This window comes from Sesamum indicum, linkage group LG10 (genome assembly GCF_000512975.1).
Source record: "Sesamum indicum cultivar Zhongzhi No. 13 linkage group LG10, S_indicum_v1.0, whole genome shotgun sequence".
Classification (NCBI taxonomy): Eukaryota; Viridiplantae; Streptophyta; class Magnoliopsida; order Lamiales; family Pedaliaceae; genus Sesamum; species Sesamum indicum.
Genome location: NC_026154.1, coordinates 6,827,143 through 6,840,010, shown reverse-complemented (window position 1 = coordinate 6,840,010; position 12,868 = coordinate 6,827,143). Strand labels below are relative to the sequence as shown.

General features: G+C 36.8%; 1 protein-coding gene across 3 annotated transcripts; it reads right to left on the bottom strand.

Annotated features, from left to right (window-relative positions):
- Positions 1,875 to 9,373, bottom strand: LOC105172167 (integrator complex subunit 9 homolog). 3 transcript variants are annotated; one of them, XM_011093524.2, is made up of 12 exons: positions 9,237 to 9,373; positions 8,937 to 9,093; positions 8,327 to 8,716; positions 8,022 to 8,236; positions 6,697 to 7,026; positions 6,321 to 6,528; positions 5,805 to 5,897; positions 5,608 to 5,699; positions 4,074 to 4,191; positions 3,840 to 3,925; positions 2,734 to 2,785; positions 1,875 to 2,618 (listed from the first exon to the last, which is right to left on the bottom strand). In XM_011093524.2, exons 2-12 carry the CDS (start codon positions 8,943 to 8,945, stop codon positions 2,106 to 2,108), a joined length of 2,106 nt encoding a protein of 701 aa, XP_011091826.1. In that variant the 5' UTR covers positions 8,946 to 9,093; positions 9,237 to 9,373; the 3' UTR covers positions 1,875 to 2,105. The 3 variants fall into 3 exon arrangements, with proteins under 3 accessions (XP_011091826.1, XP_011091827.1, XP_011091825.1); XM_011093525.2 differs by having other exon boundaries at positions 8,327 to 8,733; positions 9,173 to 9,371; XM_011093523.2 differs by having other exon boundaries at positions 9,173 to 9,371.

Genomic DNA, 12,868 nt, shown 5'->3' with positions numbered 1-12,868 from the left:
GATTTGGGAAATTTGTCCGCTATAGACATGACCAGAAACTTCTCGGGAAGCTTCATCTCAGCATCAGCCAGAGCATGCTCAAGGTTGATAATCTCATGAGTCTGTTCAGCCACAGATCGGTCCTCAACCATTTGATACCTCATGAACTTAGAAACAGAATACTTTTCGAGCCCTTACTCTTCAGTATTATATTTCCGGTCCAACTCATCCCACAGAGACTTAGCAGTGTAAGAATCGGAACAATAGACATCGAAGAGCGTATTTGACAGGGCTGACAAAATCGCTCCTCTGCCTATTTGATCCCTTTCTGTCCACTGCGCTATCTCAACAGTTTTGGGATCGGTATCAGTAGGTTCAGGTCTGATCACCTGAATCACTGACAAAAGTCCTTTCATCGTCAACCAAATTTTCATTCGCTGTTGCCAGCGTTTGAAAAATTGGCCCGAAAACTTGTCCGGTAAACCGGTCAAGTCGACCTTTTGTGTGATCGGAATTGCAACAGAAATCGGCTCGGCCATCTTTTAGTATTTTAGGAAACTAAAAGTAATATTTCAAAATAGCGTTTTCTACAACAGTTCCAACACAAAATCCGATTTTTCAAAACCTGTATATTTTCTTCAAGATTGTTGGAAAAATAATTGGTTTCAAGTAATCGAAACAATGTTTTGAAATATTACAATCGGATTTAAGAAATCAAAAGCAATAAAACCACGTTGGAACAAATAACAAAACACAATTAGAAACGCTATTTACGACAAGAAATTTAAATAGTAAACTTACAACGAGAATTGTATCGTAACAATTCTCAGTCCAATTTGAAGTCGTTAATTTTTAACCGAATCGCAGAATAACTGCTTGCCTTGAAAAAAATATACGCCCCGTATCAGCAGTGCACCGGGTTCAACGTAATTTCTCCCAAGATAAGACGGTTACAGTTCTTCGATTTTAGCACTATACCGAAGAACACCTCGAACAACACTCAAAAGCTTATTGAAACAAGAGACTCAAATCTTGAAACAAAATATAGAAGCCAAAAGAGAGAGTTTGAGAGAACTCAAAATGAGAGCTTGTTGTTTTTGGTGTAGTTTCTCAAATGACAAATTTCAGCTATATATAGAGGGGCCATTTCTTCCCAATTAATGCAAAAATTGAAATCAGCCATTATGGCATTCAATTTCTATTTGTGAGTTACAGCACTAATATCCATGAACGGGGAATAAAATAAAGAATTGCAATCAATCCAAATGAAGGCTGATTTTGAACAAAATTGCTGTTTCATCTCATATTGAATTGCAAATTGAAAGCAGCAATTCAATTTCTTTTTCAAGCTGTAAATTGAAAATTGGATGTTGACAATGAAAAGGGTCTTCAATTCTATGGGTTTTCAAAACAATCCCAACAATTTCATATATATATATATAAATATTTAATATTTGAAGTTTATATTAGTATTTTATATACTATTCTACTGCTATTCATTTTAAATTTTGCTCTACCTAAATTAATATTTAAAAAACTTCTAAAATTTAATCATGAAAAAATAGTATTTGTCTATTTATTTATTTTTAATTGGATATATTTATCTTTAATGTCCAAGTAGTTTAGAGAAATTAAAACTCATAAATAGTCTTCGAAGTGGGCGTGCATGAATCAAACCCCTCCCAACAAGCGCGACTGTTTGATTTTAAACGCTGCTCATTAATAAAAAATTGACTTAAAACCCATTCATTTACTTGCATTGTTTGTCTTGCAATAGATTAGTTAAGATACGGTCGATGTGGATTAGTAAGCTCCATTCTTTTAAAGATTTACCGCATGTGGTTCCAACATATTATAAGCTTTCAAACATTTTATAAAATATTTGGAACAGCTTATAAGCTCACCCCAAACATCTCTCTTGATAACCTATAAAATCAACATTTAGTGGCAGAAACGTGACCACAAGACTGAACAGTGTAGAAAAGCTCTTTCATCAGAGCTTAACACCATCGCATTCAGTTTCTCAGCTCTCCAGAAGTCCTGTTCGAAGATACAACATTCACTATCCATTTAAGTTGCACACAGAAATGGGAACAAAACCGAATAATTTTTAAGGGCCATGTTCATCAAATACAATCCAAAACACCAGATATGGCTTGAGAAATAACGGAAGCTATATTTTCATCTGCAGCAGAAATCACTGTTTGTGCTTCGATGACTTCGATCATGGCTTTGCTGGGTTCTGACACGTGTATGCGAGAAGCTTTGTGAGATCCAGCAGCACCAGTTACTTCCTCCAATGTTGCATTCATATCCAGCTTTTGCAATGCCGTCAGGAGATTATTTAAGTCAATTCTGCCAAAATGCACAAGCGGCCTAGGATGAGAGGAAACTTGCTCGTCGTTTCCAAGGTGTAATCTGTATCTTCCATGCTCAATCATGAGCTCTCCCTTCAACCTCGAGATATTCATGTCTTGTTGTTTCAGTGTTGTATACTGGAGCTGACAGGCCAATTCTACTGTGATGTCCAATTCAGAGTCCTTCATGTACGGGATATGTACCATCTTATTTTCAGAGTAGTAATTGAATGAAAATACAGTTTCCAAAGGACCAATATGCTGTCTTAATATCTCCGGAAACTGTCAGAAACCAGGATGTTTTAAGATAAGAATAAATCATACAGCATATCTTGGGCATCAATTAAAGCGACAAACTAATAAGAGAAGACGTTATAATTATGAAGGGGGATGGTACCAGAACATGTCTAGGTTGTAATATCTTCAGTAAATGGTGAGATTTTTGCATCCTGAGAAAACAGAAAATTTTGAGGCATTAATTTATCAAATAGACATAAAATGAGATGTCTAATGTGATTATGCAAAACTACAAAAGTTACACTGCCTTATGGAACTCCACGCATCAGTTTAGAGTGGCAACACTCAAAGGGAACTTTGAACTTAAGTTTTCTAGGTTGTTTATGCAATAATTTTTTTGTCATTCTGAATGCTTAATGGAAGATTACTAATTCCCCCTGTTTTTGATAAACCAAATTCATCATTATTTACCAATTTCAATCAATTTATGGTTGACAGTTAAGGGGTGGGCCAAAGATGAGCTCATAAATCTCCACCTTTATCGTACAATAAATGTTAGAAAAATATGTAAAATGCATCTTTGAAGATTGACCTTACCAATGCCCAATCTACTTAAACAACCTAAAAGCTTGAACCCGCCTCATTTGGAGAATGACCTCTTAAGGCACGGCTTAGTCAGTTATTCTCGCAGTTCAGATAAGAATCGGACTACCATTTCTCTGAAAGCATGGTTCTTGCCTCACTCCCCCCTTTGAGCACGTCCATTCATTGGGTGATCACTTGCGAACCCCGCTCAACCAGAGATCCTGGCAGAAGATGTCATTCCCTAAATAAGTCTAATCATCAGCTTGGCTTTACACCCTTTCCTTTTGGATTGTCGAAATCCCGTTGAAGTTGATCAATTAATCGGATTCATTTTCAGTTAAAGCCTCAATAGGTTTTGTGGTCCATTACTAGTTTTCCCCTCCTGGCCAAAGGGGAAATTACTGTTATTTGGCAACTATGCTTCTTCAAGTCTCATCTAGGGCTCTCATGGAGCACGCAAAAAATGACTTACTTGAATAAGTTGGTGAACAATCATGAACCCCAAGAAGAAAAAGTCTACTAATCAAGGTTCATTAGGAAGTAAACTGAGCATATTTCCAGAGTTCACAAATCACAAATGCTAAGAATGCATATCCAAACTAGAAAGAGGTAAAAGCACAAGGTAAAATGCCCATTTCACAGTTTAAAAGATAAATAGAAAACAACTAGAACACAACTTACTGTATTCCTGAAACAAAAGAACATTGGAGCACTTTCATTGCCATTGGCTTGAAAGGTAAGAGGGCCAGATTGGCATCCAGCCCTTCCTGTACAGTATACAAACAAAAGAACAATCAGCAAAGACAGATAAAACTATTTTTATCCAATTCTTTTGGATGATCAATGTAATGATATGGCAGATGAAAATAAAGAAGTACTGCGCCTGCAAGAAAAATGAATCATCATGCTGGGCACCTCCATAACAAGGAGTGAATTTTGATCAGCACTCCATCGCAAGAGCAGATGCACAACAGGTCCAAGTCGCAGACTCCAGTGAGGACAAAATACTATGCAAGGTTCCTGCCAAGTTTTTCTTGCGTGGGCAATATTAGCAAGTAGTCTAACCATGAAAGCACTCATATGATGGAAAAGCCTGTTAGCTGTATCTGAAACCTATTTGTTCCTCCCCAAGTTATCAAAACTTCTAAAAACTAAATTTTACTCCTCAACATATCACACTAATAAAGATGTCACCTCGGAGTTTCAATAATTTTCTGGAAAGATGTCGAACAACTAATTAAACTTTGATAACAAATAAAATATCTCAGACTGGAAACACTGCACTCTGAAAATATTGTCACTCCAAAATGTTACATAATTGGGTTTTTGGAACACATATCCAACTGTCCAACTAGTGGATGAAACCAAAGTGTAAGACACATTTAACCACATCTAAATATACACACCTTCCAACTATTCAGCATCTTGCATATAAAATTCACTGTTAAAGACACTTTAGTTCAATGGAAGACCGCTTTTAACTGATCTTTCTTGAAGGTTACACCAAACAAAATGTATGAAGTAAGCAATTTATACCCACTTATTATTTTTTTCAGTATGCCCATGAAATAACTGATGAAGGGTTGATATTTCGTCTCACTTAATATCATAATGCTGTGAATCATGCATAATCCTGAATTAAGTTACTTATTTGCTCATTCAGTTGCTTGACAGATGTACTGAATTAAGGATAAATGTAAACAAACTTGTCCTTTCACTACCAATTAAGGTTGCATTTTATCCATCGAAGGTTTTTGTAACATTAGAGTAAGAAATGGGGTTAAGGAGAAGATCGACTGATATCGTTTGAGATTATTCTTGAATAGTATGATTGCCTTCCTCCTCAGTTATGTTTTCAGAAGTTTATGATTATTCAGATTTCCTAGTCCTAAAGAATGGCTATGATTTACATGAATTATTATTACATCTCTCTCCGTCCAATATCTATGCGACTGTGGGCGCAGGAGTTAGTTAAAAGAAGCACTGAAGCACAAAAACTACCTAGTTTCTCTCCTTTTTCCTACTGCTCTTGCAAGCTCAGATGGATATCAAACCAAGAGGAAGAGGACGCAACAGCAGGATCCCTAAAAATGTTCTTATCATCAGTTAGGATCTCTCCTCAAACAATTCCCTCTTAAGATGGCTTTCCATACCAGCCCCCAATCTGCATCGATCAGATGGTTATTAGCATTAGCAGTTCTTTTCCAGCCAGTGCTACTTAAGATTGCAGCACCCAATGTGTTTGTCTAGCAGAGGCACTCCTAGGTGGCTGAGTAATGATCATGTTCCATCATTCCACACATAATAAAACAGAAGAAACACAGAGGCCATAGAAAATAGAATTTTGAAGAAAGAAAAACTGAATCCCCCAATCCAAAGAAAATGACAAAGGATAAAATTGGCGAACTCTGTCGGCAATCATCATGAACAAGGATAAAGGATGTCTTACAATAGTTTGAGTGAATGAATGGCAGGAAATAAATATAGCCTTCCATCTTTTAACATCTCCACATGAGAAAATAATGGTTGACCAGAGTAGAGCTGTAATATTGAAAATGGAACAAAAGAATTACATCAGCATCAGCTCTGCATGTGAATTCGATCCTTAAGTCCAAAAAAAGCTGTGACATATTGAATTCAACATACACGATCTTGCCACTGCTCGCACAACCATTCTGGAATGATATTTGTAAATGCAATAAGCTCTTCTGCAACAGAAGAAATGAGAAAAATGGGAACCTACATGGAAGAATAGTGCGGTTGAAGTATATTGCAGAGAAAACAGGTAGGGGAAAACGTTCAAAACAATCTTTCAGATCTTGACTACATCAGGTCTAAATTTTATTTCACTTAGCATTTGAACAAAATTTAGCATAAATCATCTTATCCAACAATTTATAATTACTCTTTGCCTCACAAGCTAGAAATAACCTGTGATATAATTTGGTAAGAGCTATCAATGCATGCTTCAAATTTTAAACAGTCAATCTGCGAAGTAATAGTTATGATAAAACAAAATAGAAGATTCGCCACCGAACCTTAAATAGTAGCTCTAGCTTACAACGAAGGAACCAAGAGAATCACAAAATTCAAAACTAGGATCTCAAATTTCCAAACATGCATATTACTTTATTGGCATTTACATTTTATAGTAAATCTTACCCTCATATTTTCAGATGCTAGGTTAACTGCAAATCGCTCCAACAGCTGCAGAGTGATCCCAATACGTGCAATGGGAATTAGAACAGAACCACCAGCTTTTATGCAGTCCACAGAACATGAACATATGAAATTTAACTTCTCCATCTCCTCCAAATACTCTTCATCATTAAGCAATGTGTCATGTCCTTCTGAATTTACATCATCTGAGCTGCGAGGTCATTTGCAAAGCTTCATCAGCTTCATATATCAAAATGAAAAGAAAAAAAGATACACAAAAAAAGTAAATCCATATCCGGCTTCAATTAGAAGGTAAGGAGGATGGATAGTCACCAAACTGTCTAGGGACATATGCTACAGCAATTGAAAGTAGAAGCACCTTAAATTTGAATAGTTGTTACCAGCAGCCCCAGAGCAATTATCATCATTGTCAAATTTGTCCAGTCCGTTGCAAGAGGAGAAATCTGAATACAAAATTACATCACTTCTCTGAAGAGCCTGGTAATTGAAACTCATTGCCGCCGCTGATGAAAAAACAGAACTTGAAATATAGGAAATGCTTGCTTTTGGACCAGAGATACCCCAGTTACATGATCCTATTTCTAAACCAGAACTAAAAGCTTGTATAATCAATGTGCCACCATAGCAAGCTTCTTCAGCATACTTGAGACACTCGACCTTCAGCATGCAAGCCTTCACATCAGCTGCACTGAGAAATATCCCTCATTACATTTGCATACACATGGCGGTAATATATATATATATGTGGTTTAATAAAAGATAGGCAAAGAAATGAGAAAAAGATCAGCTTTGTTCATCAATAGAAAATCTTGAGTAGTTTATTAGAACCATTCAAATACACATTAAACATCTTAGCTACTATCGCTCTCTCTCTCAACCCAGTTGCATGAGATTTTTCTCATTAAAAAAGCAATACATATGAAAATCTGGTGAATTCGGGTGTACTTTGATCGATATAGCATGCACTTTCTATAAACACATGCCAAAGACTTACAAGTTGTTGAATCAAATAATAGCCTTTCCAATTTATCCTGATATACTTATTTGTAAGCCTTCAATCTAGATAGTAATCATCCTATGAAGTTTATTTGAATTAAGAGTCCACGGTTTCAACAGTGGTAAACTATGAAGATTTTCATGGACATACGAGCATGCCAATTTACAATAGCACAACATTCTCCATATCACCACATGTAACCTTCTATCTAGTCTTATATTACCCGGTTTAATTTAGACGAATAGTTGGAAAGATCACGAGCTTGTACTTTACTGATTACGTTTCTTTCAATAATAAAAAGTTTGCATCCGTAGCTATTTAACCTTGCACTCACTAAAAGAGGTACTGGTAAAAACAATATTATCTAGCCGAGGCATTTATGGTTCAAACACAAAATGTCCGACATCTAAACAATTCATTGTAATGGATATGATAGCAAAAGGAGGAAATTAAAAAGAAAAAAGTAGAAAAGAAAAAATTTGTGCTATCATATATATCACACATAAAACTTTTTTAGCAATACTGCAAGAAACATTTTAAGTATCAGGAATCAAGTGTTTGCGAAAACATGAAATCTCTCATGCACATATCAAAGAACAGTGAAATAAACCAAGCATTAGATAACATTGTCGAAAATGAATAGTGTAAAACAGGAAAAATTTGAAAGGCGAATAGCATAAGCATACCTGTATAATGGCATCCAACCACCAAATTCTGTCCCATCTGCACCAAACACTATCTGCCTCAATTCCAATGGAAGCAATTCAAGTTCATCCCATTTCATCCATTGAGGTGCATCAGACTCCTCAGCTCCATAAAATTGCCTATACTCCTTATGCATACTCACAAGATCCTCCATCATTAGTTGCCCAATTCGAGCTGTGGCCTCAGTTGCGTACACCTAACCACCATCATATTAACCAACGGCACACCATCTCAACTTGTAAACAAAAATGATCAATTCAACCACAGAAAACACAACCTTAATTACCTTAGCTGAAAAATCTTTGTTCCGAGTAAGAAACGGTAACCCCAGCATACCCATGGGACTAGATATCAGAACTACATCAATAAAAGATACATTCCACAAAAGCAAGTTCTTTACAGTTCTATAATGGGGTTCGGCACCAATTAAACTGTTTGCATCAAGAGGTTTGTCGATTTTCAGTCTCTTGTCTTCATTCAATTCTAGACCCGCATATTTTTCGGAAGAACAGGAGAACTTTCGATTGTAAGCTATCGAATTTGAACTGGTTGGAACAGGAGAAAAGATTGCAAGAGATGACAGGTCCATCGGACAATCAAACAAAACCCGGAAACCACATATATCCAAAATGTGGCATGGCGGGAAATAATAGCCCTTGCCTTCACTCAAGCATGTCTGCAATCACAAAATTGCTAGTAATACCAATAAGAACCGATATATAATCAAAACCCTAAAGGTTTGAAGACCAAAAGGAGCAAATTCTGATAAGAAACTGAATTACAATGAACACCCAAAAGATCGAACACTACAAATTCAACGAATATTCTCAATAAATCATATAAGTAAAATGTAGTCCAACCCGAAGTTCTACAGAAAGCGACCGAAAGATACTTACAAACTCCATAGAGCTCAACAAGCTCAAAACTCCTTGGAGAAACTCCTTCCCAAGTGGAAAGCAACCAATTCCTTCAGCCAGAAGGTCCTCTGGCTTCAGCACTCAAAACGCAATATCTAGACTCCGCCAACTGCAGTAAAGCCACGCACCCTTAGGTCTGCAACAAACGCATATTTGGGTGTTAATTTTTTTTAAATTTAATTCGTCCTCGTGTATTTACAAAATACACTACTGACTCCTTGCCGCCGTCGCTTGTAGGTTTCCGGTGGTCTGACTCTTTGCCATCCACCTGCGTTGTACCTTGCTAGTATCAGTGTCCCGAGTTCTTGAACCACACTAACACCGTCCTCCGTCCGATATCTGAAATTGAAGGGTTGAAGCTCTTACACAAGCGTTCAGCAGAAGAGAAAAATTAGAGGAGAGAGCTTTCAAATTTACTGTTTAGCTGTTTAAATGTACATAGGCAAGGCCAAGGCCCTACCCAAGCCCATATCCTAAAAGACCCAATGGGTCGAGGACCCAATAGGTCCAAGACCCGTACCTATTTCTATCAGAGTTGGATTTTCGGGTGGGGAGACCCGTTTCTTTTTCTTTTTTTTTTTACAACGACAAATACTCGGTCATTGAATCCGCCTCTGAAATGTGAAAATTTTTACGAAATTTTTTCTTTTCCGTCACAACCTGCTCTCTTGCAGTGAGTTAAATCATAACAAATATTTCGACCATAATTTAAAATTACAAACAAATTGATTAATATGATAAAAATTTAAATTTTTTCTGTATTAATTTTATTTGATTGTGGTTAATAATATTTATTTATATTAAATATAGTGAATATCACATGTCTATGTAAAATATCTCTCAAGCATGATTACAAATTTTCTATAGAATTTAGAGATAATTGCACTCACCTCCCCTGATATTTGAAGTAATTACACGTAAATCTTTTGTGGTTTGAGAAATTACATTTAACATCTCTAAAGTTTATTTCTGTCTAACATAAATTCTTCCGTTAGTCGAAATTCACTAAATTTGCTGATATTAAAAAAATAAATAAATAAAAATTTATCTTTACCCTCGATTGATTAATTGATTACTAACTTATTGCAGTTCAAATGATATTTTTTGAACTAAACTATCCTTAAACAGTAAAGATATACATCCTCTTTTGGGAAAAAATATTTTTTTAGTCCGTTAAGTATGTCCAATTTTAGTTTTAGTCCTATAAGTATGCCCATTTTTTATTAACTCCAGTAACTTACAAAATTGATTAATTTTAGTCCTCCGATCGATTGGATTTATAATTTGCGCCGGAAAAATGACGTGGCATGACACCTAGATGCTTTTTTATTGATTTATAATCCTATGTGGCTAAAATTATGATGTGGAAGACAAGTTGGCTATCTTTTGTGCTTCCCTCCAAAAGATGGCCAACTTGTCTTCCACATCATAATTTTAGCCAAATAGGATTATAAATCAACAAAAACGCATCTAGGTGTCATGTCATGTCATTTTTCCGACGCAAATTATAAATTCAATCGATCGGAGGACTAAAACTAATCAATTTTGCAAGTTACTGGAGTTAATAAAAAATGGGCATACTTAGGTCATGTTTACTAACATGGAATATAAGGGATATCCACCTTTATTGGGGTTAGTCCATCGTTTACTTCCGAACTGCGTAGCCAGGGATGAAAGACCGAAGCCCAGTACTTAACTGGATAAAACGATAGATATGAATCCGGCTCTTGGGGGTGGGATTCGTAATCTCAGAAGTTATCCCCGCATTTATGGCTGTTGCAATTACTTTGTTACCCTCAATTTTTCTCGCTTTACGATTACTTCTGCGTTGAAGAAAAAGAGAAGCAGATCACAACCCACCCCCTTCTCTCTCCTCTATTACAACGATGCCGCATCCAAAATATTCAGGAACCAGTTCGACACTGACGTCACGACATGGTCGCCGGCGGGGCGGCTGTTCCAAGTAGAATACGTGATGGAGGCGGTGAAGCAGGGCTCGGCGGCGATAGGGCTGAGATCGAAGACTCATGTGGTGCTCGCCAGCGTTAACAAGGCGAGTTCTGAGCTCTCCTTGCACCACAAGAAGATCTTCAAGGTCGACGACCACATCGGTGTGGCCGTCGCCGGACTGACGGCCGATGGACAACAAGGCTCAGGTTTAAACCCTAATAAGTGTTTCATTTCTCGTTTTTCGTACTTGTTTGGTGGTTTATTTTGTGGAGCATCGTCTAATTGAGAGTTAGGGTTTAAGATTAGGGGACTAGTAGTGTAGAAATTCGTGAAAGGATCACAACAAAGAAAACGGTTATGTAAGCTATCCCTCGCAAATCTGTTATGAGAAATACACTTCTGGGCCAGTGTTTCCATGCTCGAAATGAGAAAAGCCATAAAGAAATTTTTCATCTTTTCCAGCCTTTTCTGCAGGTATGTTTGTGTTGCTAAGTTTTATTTGAGTCTCTCACTAAACTCTCTTCTTTCTCTTTTTCTTCTATTTCTTGGAAACACGGATGTGGTGGTATGCACCTCTGTTATAATTTGTCTCTTATCCTTCCAGTCTCTTGAAGCTTTGCAAGACGGCGAACATGAAAAACAAAGAAGGCAATTTTTATACTTTCTCCTGCATCAAGAGCCCGTGAGTAGTAATTTTAGTGTGCTCATGAGGTAAAAGGCTTGCCAGGTAACTTGGCCACATGTGATGTTTTGTACTCTAGATGATACAGTTTAATAATTGCACAATCTGGACAAATAATGCAGGTTAACTGCTCATTACACTGTTAGGATGGAACAAGGAGATATTAAAAAGCAGTGGACCTGGGAACCAAAGATGAGCAATAGTTTGATACTCTTTCTTGTGGATCCTAATGATGTAATTGTTTTTAGTTATGATAGTTTTGCTTTGAGTTCTTGAGAATGATAATTTTCTGCTGTATGTTTTATTGACAAATTTGTCTAAAGTTGAGCCTTAAATTTACTGATTGTTTTAGAATACCAGACAAGCTGGCAGGCATATTCTTGAACAAGTTTCAGATGTTCGTGGCCTTACTTGTGGTCTGCAATTTCTTTGCTCCATGCCACCATCATTGTTTGCCATCCTATTGGGGTTGAGACATGCTCTGAATTTGGTAAGATGTAGTAGCATAGTGGGACTGCTTTTTGTTTTTCCGTCAATAAATATTGCAAAGTGTTGAAGTCCACCTGAGTGATGATCACTTGACTTAATCACCTATATGTCTATATCTATTAAAGTCACATGGGTTTTTCCGGAGTACTTCTCTTTGCTCATAGTATAAGCTTCAGCCTTATTGCTGAAGTGAGTTTCTTGTCTTTCCAAAATTTCTCTTTTCATCCATAGTTGCAACTTTTGAGAGAGATGTTCGACTAAACTGGAACCACAGTCAGTTGGTTGTTGTCTTTTCTACTTCATGTAACAAACTAGTAATATGTAGAAGATAAACATCACCATTTTTTTTTAAGCTATCCCTCGAAAATTTTATTTTAGCTTGTGATGTGTGCACACTCTCTCAGTTTTAAGCTTGTACTGGATTTATGTGGTTTACCTGGTACATTTGGTTTAGGATTTTAGAGCTGAGGGTGAGAATAAAGATCACAAGCAGAAGTGTCAGTTAGCTTTGAATATTTGGAACAAGTATCCAAGTTCTTGTTACACTTGTGTTTAAACCATTTGTATCTGGTATATTCATACTTCAATGATATGAATTAACTGATCAAGGATGCACTATTTGTATTATGGGGAACCTTATAAGGAGAGAAATTGACGAGTGCGATTTCCCCAACTGCTGTATTGGGGGTAGGGGAGGTATTTCATTTATTGGATCTGGAAACCGTACAAGGACTAATCAATGAATTCGAGGTAGTTGGTGAAGAGCCCCAGCTGATGAATCCGCTGCTCC